General features: G+C 42.5%; 1 protein-coding gene across 1 annotated transcript; it reads right to left on the bottom strand.

Moving 5' to 3' along the window:
• Positions 1–9644: 9644 nt before the first annotated feature.
• Positions 9645–23842, bottom strand: smfn (small fragment nuclease). Its single transcript, XM_031303715.2, has 7 exons — positions 23545–23842; positions 21704–21787; positions 21543–21620; positions 10728–10839; positions 10539–10647; positions 10196–10249; positions 9645–10040 (listed from the first exon to the last, which is right to left on the bottom strand). The coding sequence occupies exons 1-7, from the start codon at positions 23821–23823 to the stop codon at positions 9917–9919; spliced, it is 840 nt and encodes a 279-aa protein (XP_031159575.1). The 5' UTR covers positions 23824–23842; the 3' UTR covers positions 9645–9916.
• Between the last annotated feature and the right edge of the window lie 774 nt (positions 23843–24616).

Below are 24616 nucleotides of genomic sequence, written 5' to 3' on the forward strand. Positions count from 1 at the left end.
AGTGTAATTTTTATTTTAATAATGTATGTCTTCTTCTATTGATTGGATCTAAGAGAATGACTACAATTGTAGTCATTCTCTCTTCTCTCGCCCAGCAAGATGTTTGCTGTATGGTGGTAGATATAGAGACTTAACCATAGCTTAGGTTTAAATGAACTGGAATCCCTCTTCATAAGGTAAGCAGATGCCTCAACCTGTCTGTTAAAGAAGAAGAAAAACAAAGCTAACTAAGATTTGACTGGCAGTTTGACTGCATGTCAGGGGTCAGGAAGCAGCCACAGAGTTCTCACACAACAGTCCATCTCCACATCCTCTACCTCACACACAAGAGGCTTTACGCCTTCCCTTTCAGGACCTGCCTTGTCAGATTTACTCAAATCTGGGAGACTGGGAGGGCTGTCACATGTTCCCAGTGTGCGGGAATGTGTTTGTGTGAAAAGCTCAAGTTGTATGTTACCCCATCGATTATTATTATAGTATTTGTGGTGAGTCACCAATAACAATTACAATTCCATGTACACATACACACACACACACACACACACACACACACACACACACACACACACACACACACACACTAAATATATGAGATACTGTCAGACAGAATGGGTTTTTGTGAACTTCAAAGTGGAATGTAAAATTAGCAGAGGTGGAAGAAGTACTTAGTAAAAGTAGAAATAGTCTACTACAGTGTAAAAGTCCTGCATTTTAAAATCTTACTAAAGCAACAGTATCAAAATAAACTTAAAGTACCAAAAGTAAAATTATTCATGATGCAGAATGGCAGAATATTATATATATTAAATCATAATTAAAGGTGCATTCATGTGTTGATCACTTCAATGTTGCAGCTGGTAAAGGTGGAGCTCATTTTAATGCCTTTTTATACTGCTGGCTGGCTTAACCTGTAATATGATTACACTTAGTAACTAGTCAAACTAAAGCTTTAAAATAAATGTAGTGGAGTAAAAGCTTTTGCCTCTGAGATGTAGTGGAGTAAAAGTATGAAGTAGTAAGTAAAGTACAATAACTCAAAAATGTACTATAATACAGTACTTCAGTAAATTTACTTACTAAAGTTACATTCCCCCACTGAAAATCAGAGTTTTAGTGCTGCTGCTCCAGTCCTCACTGAGACCAAGAGAGTGGATCACATCACTCCAGTTGTGCTTCCTGTCTCTCAGAGAATTGATTTTAAAATACTACTCTTAGTGTATAAAGCGCTGAACGGTTTATTCTGATCTGCTGCTACATTCTGAACCATCCAGACCTCTCAGGTGGTCTGGGTCAGCTCTGCTTTCTGTCCCAGAGGGAGGGGGTGTGCAGAGACACACTACACACCCTCCCCCGCCAGTCACCGTTTTTATGCTCCACATATCTGGAACAAAGTCCTAGAAACAAAGTCCTAGAAAACATTCCATGATTCTGTATGTAAAATATATAAAAACAAAACAGCTTTAAAGAATCTTGAGGAACATTATGGACAACATTGCTAGATGATTATTTAGTTTAAGAGTTCAAGAGTGCATGGTTAAAGGGACAATTCGCCACCTTTAATATGGATGTCCAATCAGTACTGATGAAATGTAGTCTATTAAAGAAATACATTTCCCAGCACTTGGTATATTGACTGAGAAAGTGAGTTCTCCTGCTGGTGGCTATGCCTACATGTACCAGGATGCAATGTGGCTGTACTGGGGAAGCTTCCAGCTGTGAATGGAATCAGAGGCCATCTCTTAGTGAAACTCCCCCGAACAAATAAAAGTGAAAAAAGAACATGACATGATGTGGCTGGTAAGCGGAAGGGGTTCCTTCCTGTGATGGTTGAACCAGAGGCCGAAGATGTGCCAGGACCAGCCTCTCCAGGGACTGATGGGGGGTAGGGACCAGGCAGCACAGGTCCCTCTCCCTTTTAGCGACTTCTGGAGCTAATGCTTGCTACTTTTATTGGAAAAGAGTTGGCAACACTGCCAGCAAGATCATCAGAGATCAACAATTGCATATCCAGAACTTCTACAACCGGTCCATAACCACAAAAGTAACACAGGTGTATAATAACCCCCCACACACACACACACTCATCATTCCAGCTGTTGCCATGTGGCAGGAGGCTGTGCCCTGTGCTGTGCCATCCTAAACACAGACACACTGCTGCTGTTGGAGTTTAGCTCTCGATGTTCTCAGCTGCCTGATAACGGTCATTGTCCTCTTCAATTTGTCATCACACCATAAGCGGAGTTTGACATTCGAGCCAGGGGGGGCAAAAAAAAAAAAAAAAAACTCATTGTAAAAGCTGAGACCTGGCCTACCACTTGGGGAACACAGCACGAGCACATATGGACAAAACAAACATGCTAAATAAACATATGTTTATTTTTAAAGAAGATTTTAAATTACATTGTAACAATTTAACAACTCGCCCTTATGAAATCCAATCGCAGCACGGCTGATTTGGAATGCAATAGACAGACGGTGGCAAACTGCTCCGACACTTAAATTCAACTAAAATGTAACAGTGAACAATCAGTGTTGGACCTCCAGTCTGTTGAGATGCCTCTCCAAACGCAGAAACCAAGCACAGTCCCACCATAAAAGGTTAAGACACATTAAGAAAAAAGATCCGTATTTTGCTGTAATCCAATGACACGAAAAAAAAAAGTAATCCACAGCGATCAGGGGATCCACTTCGCCGTTTAAACAATGTGGAATAAAAACGTATAAAAGTCAAAATCTACACAAAACACGCAATCAATTAGGAAGTTGACAGCAAATTTATATACATGGCATTTAGGAAACCTTTATTACAACGTTGGCACGGTAAGATGTCCAGACTAGTGCAACAGTAATTTTAGTTTTTTGCGTCCTGCATATGTGTCGACAGGTCTCAGGTGAGAGCCAGAGCCCTGAAAAAATGTATTATTTTTTACTAAAGCAGTAGGCCTAGCCTATATGAAATCAGATGTATTACCTACCACCATTTAGTTGTTTTGTGTTATTTAAAATATTTATAAAATATCTGGTCATGCCATGAAACAATGCAATTACCCGCTTCCCCCTGCCCCCCCGCAAACTCCGCGTATGCATCACACCACAGAATCTTGTTTCTCACATTTTGAGAGTCCTTTTGGGAATGTTTTACAAACTCCAAGCAGGCTTGCATGTGTCTTTCCCTGAGAGGCCACTGTGCCATGAAGCCCAAGGTTTGGAAACATCTGACCAAGAGAAATGGAGGCGCCTGAGGTAGATTTAAAGTGTCATAGCAAAGCTTCTCAATATCAAACATTTCTAAAATCCTGTTTCTGCTTTGTCAATATGGGGTATTAAGTGTAGATTGATGAGGGCAAAACAAATTGAAATGATTTTAGCATAAACGCCAAACCATGTTAACCTGGGAACACAGTAATGTTTAACTAATGCCCGGCATTGAATAGTGCAGGGTGCATCATCAATTCCTGCTGCTCACCATTAACATATTGACATTATCTAGTCACTATGACTTGTGATTAGTTCACAATAAACAGATCATCAATTAAGGGGTGTTACATATTACATACATGCCTTGATATGCGACCAAATGAACAGTCCCTATTCTCACAGAAATATGTGGCTATTGTTTTCTTCAGATAAACATTTACAAGTTGCTGCACCAAAGCAAAATAATCTAGTAGGTGCCAACTGACAAATTAGAGTGGAATGGAATTGAGAAAGAAGAGCTTGATATTTCTGTGAGAATAGTTGCTGTTCTGCTCTCATGGATACACCGGTCTGAAACTTCTTTTATGTAACTGGAATCAGCTGATTTGGCTGCATACAGTAACTGATGATGCTTAGTGTGAACTATCACATAAATTCATGCAATACATCATCATGAGCCATGCATTAGTTAAACATTACATAATAACTAGATGCTTATAGTATTTTGTATTGCTACCTCACTGTAAAACCCAATCTACTGTTGTGTTTTCCAGGAGCCCACTGCCATCTAGTGTTTCTATGACTCCAATGCTGTGTCCCAACAGCACTAACTCCATGCACTATTTCCAATCTGGTTTCTACCGATTTGGCAAATAGTAAAAAAAAAATAAAGAAAGTAATGTATTGCACCATGTTGTAATAACAGTAAGTGACAAGCTTTTGTACAGAACTTGGAGACTTATTAGGACTGTTTGTTATTTATATAAAGTGCCACCGGAGGAGTTTTGGGATCTTTAGTAAAATTAGACTTGAGCCTCCCTTCGCTAGTAAAAAAAAATTCTATGACTCTCCAAAATGATTGTGAAAAGAGGCATGACCTTCCCCATCAATTTATGGATGCCTTTTGTACTGGTTAGCACTTGGCAAAGATGTGAAGACGCCCTCTATTTTTTACAGCCATGACTTACATGACTTAACCTCTGCCTTCTCATCTTATACATCCCACTCTGTTATGATGTGGGGGCCATTTCAGTAGATTTACTCACTAACATTGTTGTGGAAACACAGTAAGCATGGAAACTAAATGCACACTTCTGCATTACTGCATTACTTCAAATACTAAGTTACTCACCTAGTAAACTAGTATTCAAATGAAATAAAACAATAAAACATTGAGACCATTCAGCAAAGCACACTGGGTAATTAATTCACCATACAAACTGGTTGCTATGGACTCGTCACTAGGCTCCTCAGTCATTGTATAGCTGCACATTATCCAAAACATTATCCAAAACATATATGTTTATTTTTAAAGCAGATTTTAAATTACATTGTAACAATTTAACAATTCGCCCTTATCAAATCCAATTGCGGCATGGCTGTCTTGGAACGCAATAGACGGTGGCGGAATGCCCCGACACTTAAATTCAACTAAAATGTAACAGTGACCAATCAGTGTTGGACTTCCAGTCTGTTGAGATGCCTCTCCAAACGCAGAAACCAAGCGCAGTCACACCATAAAACGTTAAGACACGTTGAGAAAAAAGATCTGTATTTTGCCGTAATCCAATGACACAAAAAAAAGTAATCCACAGCAATCAGTAGATCCACAAACAGAGTCACAGTGTATCCAGCAAGGCCGATACGAGCGTCACTAACCACTTTGCTGTTTAAACAAAGTGGAATAAACGTATAAACAAACACAAAACCCGCAATTAGTAAGCTGACATCACATTTATATACATGGCATTTAGGAAACCTTTATTGCAATGTTGGTACAGCAAGATGTCCAGACTAGTGCAACAGTAACTTTTGTTTTTTGCGTCCTGCTGCTCCCATCATCAGCCAGGTAATATTTTTTTTACTAAAGCAGTATATGAAAATTAGATGCATTACCTATCACCATTTAGTTTTTTTGTGTTATTTAAGATATTTATAAAATATCTGGTCATGCCAGACGTAATTATTCCACTCATTTTTTAAACAATGCAATTACCTGTTTGAGCTACCAGGGGGGCAGTGCTCCTCCTGCCCCCCCAGCAAACTCATGGGTCAGACCCATCTGGTAGTGAAGGAGGGCCGAGACTGAGAGCTACATGGAAAAATATGCACCAATTTTGCTGTTTTCATGAATACAAAAGTTGGGTGACGCCCCCCCCCCCAGACTAAAAAATGTTGGGTGTCCCTCCCCTCAACAAAGAATAAAAAGACATGACCCTCCTCTATTTTCCTCCGGTGGTCCATTCCATAAATACTGAACGGTCCCTTAATAGAGGACGTGTTTTTGAAACATTTGGGTTGGTTGGTCACCAGAGGGCTATTTCACAAAAACCTAGATAGCGGATTAAGCCGGGAGATTTCCCAGTTATCCTGGCTCAATTTAGCCTTGACTTGGTTTCACAAAAGCAGAGGCACCTAAGTTACCAAGGAGATTTATTCTGTGCAGCTAGCCTGCTCCTGACCAGGCTAACAGCCAGGATTTATTAATCCTGGAGCCTTTTCTGTTCACTCAGCAGTGCTTTTACCTTATTATTATCAGCCTGCATTAAAATACAACAGGTGCATTTTGCTGTTCAGTTAAGTACTGTTATTTGAAGTTGTGAACATTATTTTTTAGAATTATTCATGTGACATGTTACTGTTATATTGCTGTATGAAGACTGCTGTTCATTGTTGTTAGAAGTTTAATGAATATATTACTACAGTTGTTGAGATAATTAGAAAAGGCTGATACAGTTGCAAATGTGTTAAATGAAGTCTGTTATTAAAGGCAATATATAAAGTGCTGTACGTGTGTTTCTATAGTGGACCAATGCACCTTAAATTATTTTAGTAGATTCATTTTTTTGTATTCTTTAACAGTAAATGATCATGTTTGTTTCTCCAGTAAACTGGGACTATAATTTGGGAGGATTGTAAAATTTTAAGAACATATCCTAATTGTCCAATCCTCCCAAATTATAGTCATAGTTCACTGGACCAGTAACTATATAGTGTAGACTACATGTAACAACAGGGAGATGACACCCCAATGGTTTTTGACCTTATATTTAGGGTGGGGGTAAAAACTGATGAATACTCTGTTAGTTATGTTTACAATGTGCATTGAGTTTATCACTTAATTATCTTTATAGTTTCTAGATTTCAGAGTCCAATTTCTTCAGTGTCTTTTTTTTCTATGTCCATATATACAAGGGAGCAAGGCATATAATATGTAGAGAAGGAAACTCAGCCTCTGTTAAAAAAAAAAGTGAGAAAAGCGTGGCAGATAATGGCGCACCGACTGAATGATAGTCTAAAAATATACATTTATGAACTACTGCTCTTAACTGAAACCATTCAATGAGTCATTGTCATTTGCAAAAACCAACAGCTGTACACTTTGCATTAAAAGTGAGCAGTGGAAGATGACTTAGGTCATTTATATTTTAGCCCATGAGAGAGAGGGAGGAGCAGAGTGAAAGAGATACTGTATTTATACATCATATTCTAGCGTTGTAGAAAATTGATCTTCATGGTAAATTTCCTGAGCAACATTATCTTCTGCTTACTTTTAAGGCAGAGTACAATGGTTAATATGTGCAAATGATTAGTAGCCTAATCCTTGAATGGAATGATTATCGGTTTCACTTCAGAGCAGTGGTCAGTTAATGTAGATTTAGGCTACTTACACATTCAGTTGGTCCGTGATCGTCTGCCTCGCTTTCTCTCGCTGTTTCATTACAGCGGCCGGGTTTCTTTTTTTTTTTTTTTTTTTACAAATAATGTTTCACGTTGTCATACTTCCACAAGAAGCTGCGGCTCACTCTGTATGAAGTAGAGTTGAGCCGGATACTCGGCTGAAACGAGTATCCGGTACGGATAAAGCACTTTTGCCGAGTACGAGTATTATACGAGTAATACGAGTCAATATCTGTACTCGGATTGAATAAAAATCCTCATTGGATAGTTGACTGTGTCTGCGTTCTGTGATAGGCTAGTCGTCACAGCACCCCTCCCCTACACACATACAGATGTATTGTGTTGTTGTGTCCCGCTCTGCTCACTCACTCACACACAGAACATCTCTCTCTCTGTCTCTCCCTCAGTCTCTCAGGTTCGCCGGTCTTTTCTGTTAACGTTTAGGGTTTCTTCAGCTTCAGGTTTGTTTTTTACTTTGGTTTGTAGTACTTACTTATTAACCAGTAGAGTTCTGGTAAACGTGGGGTTTGTTCAGACGTGGTGCTTGGTAGAATGCGACTCGCGTTGCGTCTCTGCCTGTCGGAGATTTTTTTTCTTTTTTAAACCGTCAGCTGGCTCTAAACAGATCTGAAAAACAGCGTCGGACTATTTGATCCGTAGAACACAGTCCCCCCCGCCCCCCCCTCTCTCTTTCTCTTTCTTTCTCTCTCTGTCTCTCTCTTACTCTCTCACACACACACACACACACACCTGGTGTGGAAATAAAAAATAAAAAAATCACACTGATCATAAAAAAATGAAAAAAAAGTTAAAAAAAGAAAGTTATGTTGAGTATGAAAACTCTTGTTCATTACATTTTACTTCATAATTGCAACCGCATGTGTTGTATTCATTGTTCTTGTTCTGTATATAGTTTATCGTGATCAAAACCATTGATCTGAAGCTCAATGCTGATGCTGTCATGTAAATAGTTTTCTAATCAGCAATAAATATAACAATTTCTGATCAACCCATATCAATTGCATGCTTAAAATAACATACCGGTTAAAGCCCCGCCCATTTCAAGGCAAACCGACCAACTTCTGGGTTAAATCCCACCCACTTCCGGGTTAGGCCCCGCCCAGTCCGAGTACAGATACAGATACAGATAATTCATATGGTTAACAGATACAGATACAGATAATGCTGTACTCGCTCATCCCTAGTATGAAGTATGAACAATGCATATTCTCATCAGTAATTCTGTGATCGACCTCGTGGCCTGCTAAGGAAAGCCGTGAACACGCATCTATCTGAATTATTTCATCCTGACCCGACCTAGTCTCTCCTCCTCGGTCTGACTAGACCTAGTCTCTCCTCCTCGGTCTGACTCGACCTCGTCTCTCCTCCTCGGTCTGACTCGACCTCGTCTCTCCTCCTCGGTCTGACTAGACCTAGTCTCTCCTCCTCGGTCTGACTCCACCTAGTCTCTCCTCCTCGGTCTGACTAGACCTAGTCTCTCCTCCTCGGTCTGACTCCACCTAGTCTCTCCTCCTCGGTCTGACTCGACCTAGTCTCTCCTCCTCGGCCTGACTCGACCTCGTCTCTCCTCCTCGGCCTGACTCGACCTCGTCTCTCCTCCTCGGTCTGACTAGACCTAGTCTCTCCTCCTCGGCCTGACTCCACCTAGTCTCTCCTCCTCGGCCTGACTCGACCTAGTCTCTCCTCCTCGGCCTGACTAGACCTAGTCTCTCCTCCTCGGCCTGACTCCACCTAGTCTCTCCTCCTCGGTCTGACTCCACCTAGTCTCTCCTCCTCGGCCTGACTCGACCTAGTCTCTCCTCCTCGGCCTGACTAGACCTAGTCTCTCCTCCTCGGCCTGGCTCCACCTAGTCTCTCCTCCTCGCCCTGTCTCGACCTAGTCTCTCCTCCTCGGCCTGACTAGACCTAGTCTCTCCTCCTCGGCCTGACTCCACCTAGTCTCTCCTCCTCGGCCTGACTCGACCTAGTCTCTCCTCCTCGGCCTGACTAGACCTAGTCTCTCCTCCTCGGCCTGGCTCCACCTAGTCTCTCCTCCTCGCCCTGTCTCGACCTAGTCTCTCCTCCTCGGCCTGACTCGACCTAGTCTCTCCTCCTCGGTCTGACTCCACCTAGTCTCTCCTCCTCGGCCTGACTCGACCTAGTCTCTCCTCCTCAGCCTGACTCGACCTCGTCTCTCCTCCTCGGTCTGACTAGACCTAGTCTCTCCTCCTCGGCCTGACTCCACCTAGTCTCTCCTCCTCGGCCTGACTCGACCTAGTCTCTCCTCCTCAGCCTGACTAGACCTAGTCTCTCCTCCTCGGCCTGACTCGACCTAGTCTCTCCTCCTCGGCCTGACTCCACCTTTGTGAAACACACCAAGCCGTACAGATTAGACTGGTCAAGCCTCGCTTTATAAATTCTGCTTTTGTGAAAGCAAAACATTTCATTTAGCACATATACAATTTCTGTGTATTTTTTGTGTAAATCCGTCATGTTTTCCTGCGTGAATGTACCACATGTCTGATAAAGGAGACACAGGTGGGATGGTCTGTTTCCTCAGGGATCACAGTTTAATTGGTTTCATTTGAAAAACAAGGGAAAATAAAGTCAATCCCAGACTAAAGATAAATAAATACAAAACTGCAAGGTTACCTTTCAATGTTTCTCTTAAACTCTTTTGAATAAACTGTTGTGTCCCTTTGATGAAACCTCTACATTGAACAATACTGAAACAAAGGACCATTGGACAGCCAAATATCAACTCAAACTAAAATCAATGAGACAATCACATGCACCACTCCATAGTCCCACTCATGTGCTAACTATTGTTGCTGCCTCCGTTCTCTACGATCTTGCGCTTCTTCTCCTCTGTTGAGGCTTTGAAGACATTGGCTCTGTAGTACTGCAGCTCTTTGATGCTCTCCTGGATGTCATCCAACGCTCTGAAGGACAACACACACTTTATTATGCATAGTCCTCTCAACCTGCTGGAAACTAAGCTCTCTCTCTCATAATCATAATTGACAGCAACAAAGGTCAAAGCTAGACAAGTAAAATCCAACATCCATCCTTTACATGATTATGATAATGTGTTTACCTGTGGGCTGCTTTCTTGTTGGGCACCATCTTGTATTCCTCTGGAAACCACCGCCTGAAATCGTTTAGAGAACAAAAACAAAGCCACTTTTACCTAATAATAACATTCTATCTCTCACTTGTACTGATGTATTGTTAAGTGGAGACACTATCAGTAAGATAGAAAACCTACTCAGCACTGCAATATTAAAACATGCAAACTGATGAAAGGCAGAGAAGATCATTAGTGGGGCCTGAGTAAATAAAGCCCTAATGAGCAGACCCAGCAGAGTGCCCACTGGGCCAGGTACAGACACTAGGAAAACAAAGTAGAGGACAGGTGAGAGATAATGTGCAACACTGGCCTGCAGAGCTCCTTGATGGTGCTGACGTCAATGATCCTGTAGTGCAGGTGGTACATAAACTGGGGCATGTACTTGTCCAGGAACCTCTTGTCTGCATGCACAGAGTTCCCTGCAGGAAGAGGGATCAAAGCACATGACTGTAGGAGCCAGAGGACCCAGAACTGCAGCTGATATTAAACAGGAACTCACCAGCAAGGGGACACTGTCCCGGCGGGGTGTGCTGTCTGACGAAGGACAGGAACTCGTACTCTGCTTGTTCCAGGCTGATTTTACTGTCCTGTACAGCCTGCGTCAGTCCTGACTGAGACACAAATGTAACCGTCACTAAACATCTCTCACACACCACTTGATACTTTCACATTTTGGAAAATATACTTCTTGGCTTTCTTGCCAGTGATGATATGAGAAGATGGACACCAATTGCTTTTTCAGTCCACTAGATGGTGCAGTTGAGTTTTTGTTTTTCTGGTGAGGTCAGCAGAGGTGACCATCTGCGTGAAAGATACAAAGGTTTCCTTTGGGGACATCATTTCAAGTTGGAAAAAAGGTAATCAATTGCAAGAGTTCTAAAATCGCATCAATATCGTAGACCAGTGGAATAGTGTCAAACACCATTGGTAGGAAATAGCACTGAGTAACCAATTCAAATCAAGATTCATCACAACACACACACACACACACACACACACACACACACACACACACACAAACACTGGCGCACACACCAGCCACTACCTTCTGTTTACTGATAGCTAGCATTTAACTCAGATTAATTAATTAGCTAGTAAGTGGCGATTTTTAGCAGCCAGCCTTCCAAAGAAAGCACAATGGTTGCACAGGTTGTCAGCTGTGTGTCTGTCTGGTATACTCTCGGACGGCCGATTAAACTCACTGGTCCTCATCGATATAGTTCCATGTGTCACGTAGCTCTCCACAAGCAGAAAAAAGAGGAGCGCAACTTGCTGGTCTAAAGTTAGGACTAAAATGTTCATTAGCAGTTAAGAAATAGATTGTATAGCGTATTTACATTTTTATCATGCAAAAGAAGTTTTTTAAAACTTCATACAAAAAAATAAAAAAACGTAGTGGCCGTCGTCGAATCACAAAAAAAAATGTATTTATCGTTTTCGAGGTAAAATGTGCAATTAATCGTGATTTTGATTTTAGGTCATATAGTGCAAGCTAGCCCTAGCTAAGACCCAGCCACACAGCTAGCATACAGCCACACAGCTAGAACACAGTCACACAGCTAGAACAAAGCTAGCACACAGCTAGAACACAGTCACACAGCTAGCACATAGCTACACAGCTAGAACAGAGCCACACAGCTAGCACATAGCCACACAGCTAGAACAGAGCTAGCACACAGCTAGAACACAGCCACACAGCTAGCACATAGCCACACAGCTAGAACAGAGCTAGCACACAGCTAGAACACAGTCACACAGCTAGCACATAGCCACACAGCTAGAACAGAGCTAGCACACAGCTGGAGCACAGCTAGAACACAGCCACACAGCTAGAACCCAGCTAGCACACAGCCACACAGCTAATAAGAGCTAGCACACAGCTGGAGCACAGCCACCACACAGCACACAGCTAGACACAGCTAGAACACAGCCACACAGCTAGAACACAGCCACAACACAGCCAGATAGCTAGAACACAGCCAGACAGCTAGAACACAGCCACACAGCTAGAACACAGCTAGAACACAGCCACACAGCTAGAACACAGCCACACAGCTAGAACATAGCCACACAGCTAGAACACAGCTACACAGCTAGACACAGCCAGAACACAGCCACACAGCTAGAACATAGCCACACAGCTAGAACACAGCCACACAGCTAGCACATAGCCACACAGCTAGAACAGAGCTAGCACACAGCTAGAACACAGCCACACAGCTAGAACACAGCCACACAGCTAGAACACAGCTACACAGCTAGACACAGCCAGAACACAGCCACACAGCTAGAACATAGCCACACAGCTAGAACACAGCCACACAGCTAGCACACAGCCACACAGCTAGCACACAGCTAGAACACAGCCAGACAGCTAGAACACAGCCACACAGCTAGAACACAGCTAGCACACAGCCACACAGCTAGAACACAGCTAGCACACAGCCACACAGCTAGCACACAGTCACACAGCTAGCACACAGCCATACAGCTAGCACACAGCCACACAGCTAGAACACAGCCACACAGCTAGCACACAGCCACACAGCTAGCACACAGCCACACAGCTAGCACACAGCCACACAGCTAGCACACAGCTAGCACACAGCCACACAGCTAGCACACAGCCACACAGCTAGCATACAGCCACACAGCTAGTATACAGCCACACAGCTAGAACACAGCCACACAGCTAGCACACAGCCACACAGCTAGAACACAGCTAGACAGCTAGAACACAGCCACACAGCTAGAACACAGCCACACAGCTAGCACATAGCCACACAGCTAGAACAGAGCTAGCACAGCTAGAACACAGCCACACAGCTAGAACACAGCTAGCACACAGCCGCACAGCTAGAACAGAGCCACACAGCTAGAACACAGCTAGCACACAGCCACACAGCTAGAACACAGCTAGCACACAGCGAGAACACAGCTAGCACACAGCCACACAGCTAGCACACAGCTAGAACACAGATAGAACACAGCTACACAGCTAGAACACAGCCACACAGCTAGCACACAGCCACACAGCTAGCACACAGCCACACAGCTAGCACACAGCCACACAGCCACACAGCTAGCATACAGCCACACAGCTAGTATACAGCCACACAGCTAGAACACAGGCACACAGCTAGACACAGCTAGCACACAGCCATACAGCTAGCACACAGCCACACAGCTAGAACAGAGCTAGCACACAGCCACACAGCTAGAACAGAGCTAGCACAGCTAGCACACAGTCACACAGCTAGCACACAGCTAGAACACAGCTAGCACACAGCCACACAGCTAGCACACATCACACAGCTAGAACACAGCCACACAGCTAGCACACAGCCACACAGCTGGAACACAGCTAGAACACAGCTAGCACACAGCGACACAGCTAGAACAGAGCTAGCACACAGCTGGAGCACAGCCACCACACAGCCCACAGCTAGACCACAGCCACACAGCTAGAACACAGGCACACAGCTAGAACACAGGCACACAGCTAGAACAGAGCTGGAACACAGCCAGACAGCTAGAACACAGCTAGAACACAGTCACACAGCTAGAACACAGTCACACAGCTAGCACACAGTCACACAGCTAGCACACAGCCACACAGCTAGTATACAGCCATACAGCTAGTATACAGCCACACAAACAGCATACAGCCACACAGCTAGAACACAGCCACACAGCTAGCATACAGCCAGACAGCTAGAACACAGCCACACAGCTAGCACACAGCCATACAGATAGTATACAGCCATACAGCTAGTATACAGCCACACAAATAGCATACAGCCACACAGCTAGCACACAGCCATACAGCTAGTATACAGTAGGGCTGAACGATTAATTGCATTTGCGATAATATCGCGATATGTTAAAACACAATTTCCTAATCGCAAAGGCTGCGATTTGGTCACATGAGTCGCGAGAGCAAATCAGTCTGCACTCCGCAGAGAAAGCATCAACTAGCATGCTAACGCTACACTGTACCTTGAGCTGATTTCTGTCATTCAAACTAGAGGTCGACCGATTCATCGGTTTTGCCGATTAATCGGCACCGATAGTTGATTGGTGGAACTATCGTTATCGGCAAAAATCCATACCGATGGTTGCTGTAGAGGCGCGCGCTGTCATTCATTACACAGTACGCGAGAGCTGAGAAGGGTCTGCTGGCATCATGCATTACAATAGCGGCCTCTAGAGGCGAAATAAAAACTATCACTGATGCCTGGTGTTGTTTATTTTCAACACGTGTTACTGCGCGCTGCACGGAGAGCACATGCTGTGCGGAGAAGGCTGACATCAGATGCTCGTTTAAAGCATCGACAGCAAAAAGGTATGTATACAGTACATATTAATTTGTTGAATAGATGCTGCATTAGTAGAGAAAGAACAGCACAACAGTATATTTGTTTGCTTTCGAGGCTGAGATGACGCTAAACATTAGTAGTAGGCTAACTTACCTCAAGCGGTTAAAGTGCCCATATTATGAAAAAATCACTTTTTCTGGGATTTGGGGTGTTATGTTGTGTCTCTGGTGCTTCCACACACATACAAACTTTGAAAAAAATCCATCCATGGTGTTTAGAGTGAGATACAGTTTCTGAATGTGTCCTGCCTTCAGTCTCTGGGTGAGCTGTTCAAAATCGGCACGGCTTGTGACGTCACAAGCCGAAACGAGCAGGCTAACCGCAACCATTAGCTCGTAGCGTTAGCATGCTAACGCTAATGCTAACATGCTAACGCTAGCATGCTACCTCGTTCTCAGTAGCAAAGCACTGCTACAACACACACAAGTTCACCATAATCTACAAAAGAACTACTTACATGTGCGCCCTCATTTAGAAGTCTCCCAGCTAATCCTGCCTTGTAACTGACCGAAGTCAGCCTTTCTTTTACTGTCTATGGAGCTAGCTAGCTGACATGATCTACATCTGAGCTACTGGGCATGTGCAGTGCAATCAAAGATAGTACAGAAGAAGAAGAAGAAAAGAGGTCTCACTCTGTAGCTAAAACAGAGACCAGCTGAAAAGAGGAGCTGCAGCAGTGAGAGAGAGTGGTGCAGTACAACAAAAATATGGTGTTTTTTGAAAATTAAACCATGTAAACCTATTCTGGTACAACCTTAAAATACAATTATGAACCTGAAAATGAGCATAATATGGCTGCTTTAAAACACTGACAAAAATAAACGCAAGTCCGACTCAAATGTCAGAATCAGAACCCTAAAGGCTCGTACACGATCCCAAACAGCACCTCTGATTCATATTTAGATCATTTAATAACAGTTAAAAGTAGAGACTTACTGATTGCTGCAGCTAAAAGCTAACGAGTTAGCCGTCACGGGGGTGTCTTTGGTGTCTTTCTAGCCTTTACAGGTGATTTTCTATCCAGCCTGGAACTTGTGCCTTTTTTCGGGGTTGTTGAGCATTAAATCCAAACTGTTACATCCAAGATTTATCCACTTGATGTCCATAATTCATCACGTTTTCGGTCATTTCTGCCGCTAACTCCGTGCTACCCATAGACAGTAGGTGCTACCGACAAGGGGCTCTCCCATGATGCCTCTGTTTATGTTTTCAACCAATGGGAAGGCAGGTCGGTCACACATTACGCCTTATATGGGCATCCAAGCGAGAACAAATATATATATATATAGTATAAAGTGGGAAAGATAGATCCCTCCAGGTCAGAGATCGTCTGTTACCGTTCTAAACCGTTCTACAGAGAAGAATGGCGTCACTGTTTTGAGATTGTTTGTCCTTTATATGAATTATAATGCTCATTATGTTTATTTTTGCACTGGATGACTCCAAATATGTAGGAGAACTGTTTTAGACAACACACATGCTTGTGTAGCATTGCTGTGGGTGTAATATCAATAAATATGACATTATTATTTTGATTATTGGCAAAAGCGTCTGGACTTTTTTTGAAACAATGTATGTATTTTGTCAACTGTATAAGTTATAAATACTATCGGTCGATTAATCGGTTATCGGCAAATACGGCCCAACCTAGCTATCGGTATCGGTAAAATCCACTATCGGTCGACCTCTAATTCAAACAACTCTGAGTTGTAGTTTAAAACTTTTACAGCCATTTTAATAAAATGAAGGGTTTTATTCTGGTTCAGTCCATACGTGCAGTTAATGGATACAGACACGCAGAACTGAAGGCTCGGTTGGCAACTATTAGCTAGCTCTGATTAGTGGTTAGCTCCGGTTAGCGGTTAGCTCCGTTATAAAGATATGGAGTGGAGGAGCTGCCACTGAGAGGGGTAACAACCAGACTCTGATAAATGACGTTCGGGGAGCTTTCACAGCAGCGTGGCCGCGGTGTTTCAACAGCTTTATTAGTACAGTTAATCCCACGGCAAGAACACCAGCAACTAGCTAACGCAACGATAGCCTTTCTGCAATCGGCAGCACGCAACTTCACGAGGGGGAGGGGCTGGAGGCAGCTCCTCTCTGTGCACTGTAAAAAAATACACTGTTGTGTGTGTGTGTGTGTGTATATACTATATTTTTACTTTTTTAACTGTCTAGTGTGTAATTGTGTGTTGTTCATACTATAAAATTATTTATTTTTTGTCTTTGTTGAATAATACAGAAGACAAAGAGCTTAAAAAATAATCGAATCGCAATCGCAATATTTGGGGAAAAAAATCGCAATTAGATTATTTTCAAAAATCGTTCAGCCCTAGTATACAGCCACACAGATAGCACACTGCCACACAAATAGCACACATTATGCTGGTCAGAGGTTCACTGGAACAAGCGCTAACCGGAGCTAATATCAGCTATTGTGTCTAACGTTAGTCTCTATGTGAAGAACAAGGTCAGAGAGAAACAGAGTTACGTTAAAGCCAGTAAATCCATACAGAGGGACCTGCTGGCAAAAACTTTTGTAAGCTGCACAATTTGCAGACCTGCCAACCTTGAAGACATTTTATGAGTACAACCGTTTGGCTCATCACTACCTCCTAGATTACAATAAATTATTATTACTGTGTAGAAGAATGGAGTGGATGAATGGCCGTAGGTGTACTGAAACTAAATGTTTTCTTATATCCTGTCCAATTTTGTGCCCATATATTTGTTAGTCTAACCAATAGGAGACGGAGTGAGCTAATAAATAGGCCTAAGTACTTCTGTGTTAAAGATGAGAGTCAGACCAGGTTAAAACATAGTCTTCTTCTGATTACTAAAGTAGTCTAAGTAATGATTTACTCATGAAGCAACTTTAAATAGGCCTAATGCAACTATTAAAAAAGCACAAGATTGAAGCCTGGCAGACACGATTATAGGCTAATAAATAACATGAGTCAGATATTTTCAGATAGGCTTTTCAAAGATTGACATGGGTGACATTGCATTATGTCACCGTGGATTTCCACAGGATGCGGAACGTCTGCGGACCGGCTCCGCTGCAGAACGGCTGCGTGCTCCGCCGTCCGTCAATACCCACCAGGTCCGGATTTGTTGCGCAACGGCTGCGGCCAGCCGACCACGAGATCTCGCGAATTCACGTATGTTCGTGCGATATAACAGGATGTAGTTTCTACAAACAGTAGAGCTGGGGGTAAACGATTATTTATTAAACGATTAATCGGGCGATTATTTTATCGATTAGTCGACTAATCTAACGACTAATTGGACGATTAATATAACGATTATTTTTCTGTTGCTCGATTAATAAAAACCATAATGCATCTCAAATAAATACCAAAAAATTCTTAATAATATATTTTATTAAACAATTTTGCACAGCAAAAAATCTTCTGCTTTACACAAAATAAAATAATTATTTTACTGTTATACAAAATGAAAGGCCAGCCTGTTTACTCTTTTACAGTACCAACATAACTCTCTTGTTCAAAAAAATCAAGTTGTAGTGCAAAAAAGAAAAACACTGTGCAGTGCACAGTACAGACATTCCTTGGATTGTTTAACACAACATAACAGTCCCAACATAAAACCTGATGCATAATCAAACTGACTCTCTTAACTGCTATTCTGTAGGTTTACATGCTAATGCAGCTGTGCACTTTGGTGGTGCTACGCTAACCAACGCATCTTAGCTCTCTGTGCAGTTTGTTCGTGCTAGGTTAGTAGCTAACGTTCACGTTAGCTAACGTTAGCTACTATAGATAGCTGTGTTCTGCAGCTGTAAGCTAGCTACCATTCAAGCCAACATTAGATGATAACCAACGTTAGCTAAACACAGCTGCCTAGGCGCCAGTAGCTAGCTAACGTTAACGTTAGCTACTAACCTAGCACGAACAAACTGCACGGAGAGCTAAGATAGTTAGCTAGCACCACCTAAGTGCGCAGGCTACACAACACACTACACAAACATGAAATTAATTTAGCTAACGTTAGTACTTGGGACTATATTTTAAGTATTTCCATACCCTCGATGATTAAGGGCGAGCTGTTTTTTTAGGACTTCTTCTTTTCATGGGGCTTTTTGCAGGGCTTTGTTGGGAATTCTGTGAGGAGGTTGCTGTTTCCTGCAATGTTTTGGTCTCCCACATGTGTGTGTGGTGAAGCGTCGACGCAAAAATACGACGTCGACGTAATTTTGACGTAATCGACGCGTCGCTGCAGGCCTAACAAACAGAACCACAAAACCAACAACAGTTTGTTTCCATCCAGAGGAATAGAGGGGAAACAACTCTGTGCTGTGTTTTCAAGGTGTAGTGCAGGGAAATATGAGCTGCCGTGAGCACGGTGTATTTTATTTTGAAAAGTATCCGGATGTTTTATTTTGTTTCTGTGCTCGACTTCCTGTCCTGCACAATCCGAATTGTGCTGAATTGCTGCAGAGCTCTCCGTCGTCCGTCAAAAATAGAAGCTCTGCGTATCTGCTCCGGAGGGCTGCGGACTGACGGAACTGGGACGGAGTCGGGACGCAGACGTTCTGCTGTCAGTGGAAATACACACATTGACTTTAATGGAAACCTAATGACTCCGTCGACGTTCCGCAGACGTTCCGCATCCAGTGGAAATTGCCGGTCAGTTGCCATCACATTGGCCTAGCAAATAGCCCTACTGTATGCTATGCATCATTAACTGAGCACGTAACAGCTGGACTCCCAGTTATGATGTCAAGGTCATTATTTATGTTCATAAATTCAAGTAGGCTAAAAATAGCCTGTTACCTTTACGTTAATCAGCATCTGGCCTGTCTAAAACCTTCTAGTTTTCTAGCCATTCCACCACTTTTCTAACTGCCCCCAACTAATGGGGAGGATGGCGGGTGTGACAGGCTAGCCTATTGACACTATGAACGTTTTGTTTCTTATCATCCTTTTATTTTTAATATCATTATGTTTCAGGGGGGTGGGTGGGGAGTATTTGCAAGAGTGTATCGCTGCAGCCTGGAGACCTCCTGTCTCATTCCTGGGCATGTCCAACGCTAAACTCAGATGTTCGGAATACGACGGTAAATTCAGATGTTCAGAATAGCCTACGAAATCGTGAATTATTTTCTAAATGAAGTCACGGTTAAGTTAGCGGGCATGAGAGGCATGAGACGGGAGGTCTCCAGGCTGCAGCCATACCCGACTCGTTTAACCATACCCAACTCGTATTAACCTTACCCGAGTATTTGCGTGTGGGACTGTGTTCGTTACCTGTTGTCCCTTCGTGACTGATATTGATGTATGTCTTGCACACTGTGCAGAACGCGTGATGAGGTAGCCTGGACATGTGGATTCAAGGCCATCTCGCCCGATAGCTGTCAAGTTTCCGTAGTTGGTTTCCGAACCTTTTTTGAGGCGGTTCAGCCATGGCATACAAGCCTACAGTTATCCGGCCAGCCTAGCTTGCTTGAGGCACTGAATTGAATTAAACGTGCGAAGCATTTGGCTAGGAAGGGCAGGTGGGCGGAGGGTTAAAATGCAGCACTCCCGATTGGCCAAAAGTTACTTATACGCTGTGGCTGAGCGGCAGAATCAACGTCATATAGATTGCATAGAAACTGAAACCGGCGAAATGAAAGATGCAACAAAATCATACATCCATGAACAAAATGCGTACCTAGAGAGCAGGGAATCGTACAAGCGTACTTAAGGGTTAAAATACGAAAAATGCATACATGTTGGCAGGTCTGAATTTGTCAAAATCAGGGGTGGAAAGTAACTAACTACACTTACATTAGTAGCTACTGTACTTAGGTACAGTTTGAGGTACTTGTACAATGCTTGAGTATTTCCATGTTTTATTCCACTACATGTCAGAAGTAAATATTGAACTTTTTACTCCACTGCTTTTTTATTTTACATAAAAAAACTTAATGCAGCAGTATCCTACTATACTACTATTCTACCTAGTACGATACAATGTATATGACTCCACACTGAAAAACTGCAACATTAAAATGCTCTTACAGTACATGTTTTTGTTAGTGATAAAAACATGATAATAAAATATTCTATGAAGAAATACTTCTGTACTTTTACTTCAGTAACATTTTGAATTCAGGACTTTTATAACGAAGTGTGTATGTGTGTTGATTTCCTGCCTACATCAGTGGTCTTCAACGTTTATGGGCCAAGGACCCGTTAGCTGAAAGAGAGACAGAGTAGGGAACCCCTACTATATGTACTGTATAAAATAAAGTTGCATTAAACTGGGCCGGATGGATACAAATGAATGCCGGTGACTCCTTAAGATCAACTGCATGGGTACCATATTGGCTACCTTACCTATAGTAAGCCTATCTTCAATGTGTACATTAACACACTAACTCTGAGGACCCCCTAGGGGTCACGGAACCCCTGTTGAATATCTCTGGCCTACATCGTGGTCTTCCTGTGCTCCTCCTCTCTGCCCTAGTGGTAACAGTGTATCTTCTCTGGTTTCTTCATTTCATTTACATTTAGTTTAGACAGAAATAGGATAAAAATAAATATTGTTTTCATGTCTGAGACATTTTACAGATAAGCTACAGACATTGGAACTATAGTGAAAGGTGACAGTTATATAATGTTGCTGCATGATGTCAGTATGACTATCAACAGATCATTTTCACTGTATTTTGCTGAGAACCGTGCGCCTCACATAGAGACAATAAGTGGGACGCACTGCTGCAGCTCTAACCTGTTAACATGGCTGCCGAAAGGAAAAGGAAACACTGCACAGGGAGGTGGTGCGGCCCGGTCTCTCTTGCACAGAGAGCACCTAGTTTTAAGTTATTTCACATCTTGCAACTCAGAGGGCTGTGCAAACATCATTTTCTGCCCTATATGTAAGCTGTGTATTTTTCTTCCAAGCCCCTGACCACAAAGACAGCTTACCTTCCCATGATGCTCTTTACACCAGTCGGACATCCCTTCCAGCAGCTCGGTTGGCTGCTTAATTATCAAGTTGGGCCCCTGCCGACAGAGAACACGTGAGTTGATTTAACAAGACAGACAAAAGAGAAGTGGCAGTCCAATTTGGTTGATGTTCATATTACCTCAGCCAAAATGTTCAGGTCAGAGTCTGTTATAATGCATGCCATTTCAATGATCTGGTCCTTCTCAATGTCCAGACCCGTCATCTAAAAAGCACACACTTTGACTTAGTTCTCACAGATAGATCCCTAACATGTGTCTGCATCACTGTACTTACAGTACATTTCATTGGTAAAAATATGGTTAAAATGTTCAACTAATCCACAGTACACATGCATGCAGAACAGTTACAATACAATATATATTTAACATCACTGACAATGTATTGATCAATAGAATGTATTTCAAAATAGCAAACATTACACTTCATAATATTTTGTATTCATAACACGATTGTATTATTGTACAAATTAGCTACATCAGTAGTAGCAGTTACCTTATGTAAGTCACTCCTACATTTTTCAACTTAGGAGAAAAATGTGCTCCTTAGGAAAAAAAATTACCGTAAAGCCCTGTTTATTTTCATTAAACAAACAGACTATGTGAAAGCCCCCTTAATGCATTATATTCCAATATATTTTGAATTGTGAACCTGCTTTCACCATAAATGTTTGCCTAAAAATGTATCAGAACGCAGGTAATAAGTCACCCCCCAAAGGCCCATTCTGAGCTAATAATACATAAATAACACTCAAAATGCATTAGAGCTGAGGAAAGTTATTTAGTTAGGTTTGATGCTCACAGTGATTTTACATTTATTGGGCCTGGGTACTGCGCATAAGCATAAGCCCTGAGAATAATTGTAAATGAAATGCATAAATAGCTGGGAGGAGGCCTCGGGGAAGACCCAGGACTAGGTGGAGTAGATTATATCTCCAACCTGACCTGGGAACACCTCGGGATCCCCCAGTCGGAGCTGGTTAATGTGGCTCGGGAAAGGGAAGTTTGGGGTCCCCTGCTGGAGCTGCTACCCCCGCGACCCGTTACCGGATAAGCAGAAGAAGATGGATGGATGGATGAAATACATAAATAGTATTTTGTAGCAGTATGCCTGCGTCTATCATTTTGCATGGAGGAAGCATATAATAATCCAGTAACCATCAACTGTGCCATTCAGACAATCTCTGGAGCAGGCACACATTAAAGGGTCACATAAATGATGTTGACTTTGGATGTTGATTGTAAGGGGTTGGAGAGACATAAATGTGGATGACATGGATGGACCACATGTGTGATGGCTACAAGTATGGAAAACAAGGCTACTAGAATTCTGCAGGCTTGTTCACATAAGTTTTCAGTAGTATGTTATGAACTGGAGTCATTGTGTACAGATGTATTTATAAGCAGATGTTACACATTTTTAAGAGGCCTGCAACACTGATGATAGGTGTTATTTTGTACTCGCCTTGCATCATAACTACAGTGAACTGAACGCAAAGCGTTATGCAGCTGTTCTCAAGTCAGGCACCAAGCTCAGCATTTGTCAGGTCCAACTCTGGCAAACACGTAACCTTAATAGCCCCCCCCAATACGTTAACTGCTAACGTTAGGTGTTTAGCGTATACCATTAAGTCTCTCTGGCCTGCAAAAGTACCTAACTTCAGAGTTACGTTTAGGGGTTTTCCCTCATTAGCTAATGTTACACCAAACCGTTAACGTTACAGTCCTCAGGTAACGTTACTTACTTACGTTACTTAGGATTTTAGTTACACAAAGCGACGTTAACTTACACTAACAATCATCAGCATGCTTTCGGCTAACGTAACCTCTGGTTAGCTTGTTGCAGTATCAGCTAGCTAATGTTAGCAAAGTTAAAAACAGTAACGTTAGCCCTTTTAGCCACTTCAGTTAACTAACGTTGACGTTAACACAGATATAAGCAGATGTTAGCCCTGTGACTTGCCTCCAGGTCCACCCAAACCATTCTCTGAGACATCCCGATGGACGACATGCTTATTGTTCTGGACACCTGGACGTGAAAAGTTGAACCGAATCTGGAAGTGAATGGGTTTATAACACGGCCTAACCACGGTACGTTTTTCTGCACACTGCTGCAGTGTGAATGAGACGCTGCCTGGCTGCGGCGGAGGACGGGCTGTCTCCTCCTGCAAACAAACTGCAAGCTAACGGGGAGAGCCCATGCCGAAGATCGCGAAAAACACACTTGCATCCTGGGCAACATGATTCTTCTTTATGGTTTGTTGGCAAACCAACTTATAGGTGCATTGCCGCCACCAAGTGGACTGGAGTGTGAACGAGAGCAACAATAACAATTTATGTTATTAAATTAATAATGTTGTAATATGCCTTGCCTACTGTTTTTCCCAAAAGCCCTGACAGTGAAAAGTTGTGTCTGAAAAAGGTGCTCTCTCTGGTACTGTAGTCCTTGCAATGTATTAGTATGTGTTCGACAGTTTCAGTCTGGTTACAGTGTGTGTATTTTCCAGTTGGATGTTTGCCTATTTTATGTAACTAGAAAATGCATTTCCTGCAGAAAATGCGTGTGATGCTAAATAGCTAAATTGCTAAACTGGATTAATAGCTTAAATCCGTAGTGAGAGAGTGAGAATAGTTGGAAAAGTGGGAATTGTTTTAATAAGTATGAATTTCATTGACAAGTTGAATAACACCACTAATGTAAAAAAAATGTGAAATAATAATTTTTTTTTTTTTTGAAAAGCTAATGCTATAGCTATACTGGATTGCTGGTTAAAATGTGTAAGAAGAAGGTGAAGTTGTAAGAAATGTGGTGTGCCTGGGTCTAGAGTGTATGGCTGCAGCCTGGAGGCCTCCCGTCTCATGCCTGGGCCTGTCCAACCGTAAAGTCAGATGTTCAGAATAAGAAATCACGAATTATTTTCTAAATGAAGTCATGATTAAGTTAGTGAGCATGATGCATTAATTGAAGGCCGTTTAAATTAAAGATAGCCATACATAGTCTATAGTTGGCAGATTTGTGGATGTTAATGTTGTCT

This window comes from Sander lucioperca, chromosome 13 (assembly GCF_008315115.2).
Source record: "Sander lucioperca isolate FBNREF2018 chromosome 13, SLUC_FBN_1.2, whole genome shotgun sequence".
Classification (NCBI taxonomy): domain Eukaryota; kingdom Metazoa; phylum Chordata; class Actinopteri; order Perciformes; family Percidae; genus Sander; species Sander lucioperca.

What these genes read in the sequence shown, in the direction of transcription:
- smfn (XM_031303715.2), bottom strand. Translation starts at nt 23,823, where the DNA reads ATGTTGCCCAGGATGCAAGTGTGTTTTTCGCGATCTTCGGCATGGGCT. An exon ending in GTAAAGAGCATCATGGGAAG is followed by an intron (nt 10,840 to 21,542) that starts GTAAGCTGTCTT and finishes TTTGTGTCTCAG; the next exon opens with TCAGGACTGACGCAGGCTGT. An exon ending in AACAAGAAAGCAGCCCACAG is followed by an intron (nt 10,041 to 10,195) that starts GTAAACACATTA and finishes GTTGTCCTTCAG; the next exon opens with AGCGTTGGATGACATCCAGG.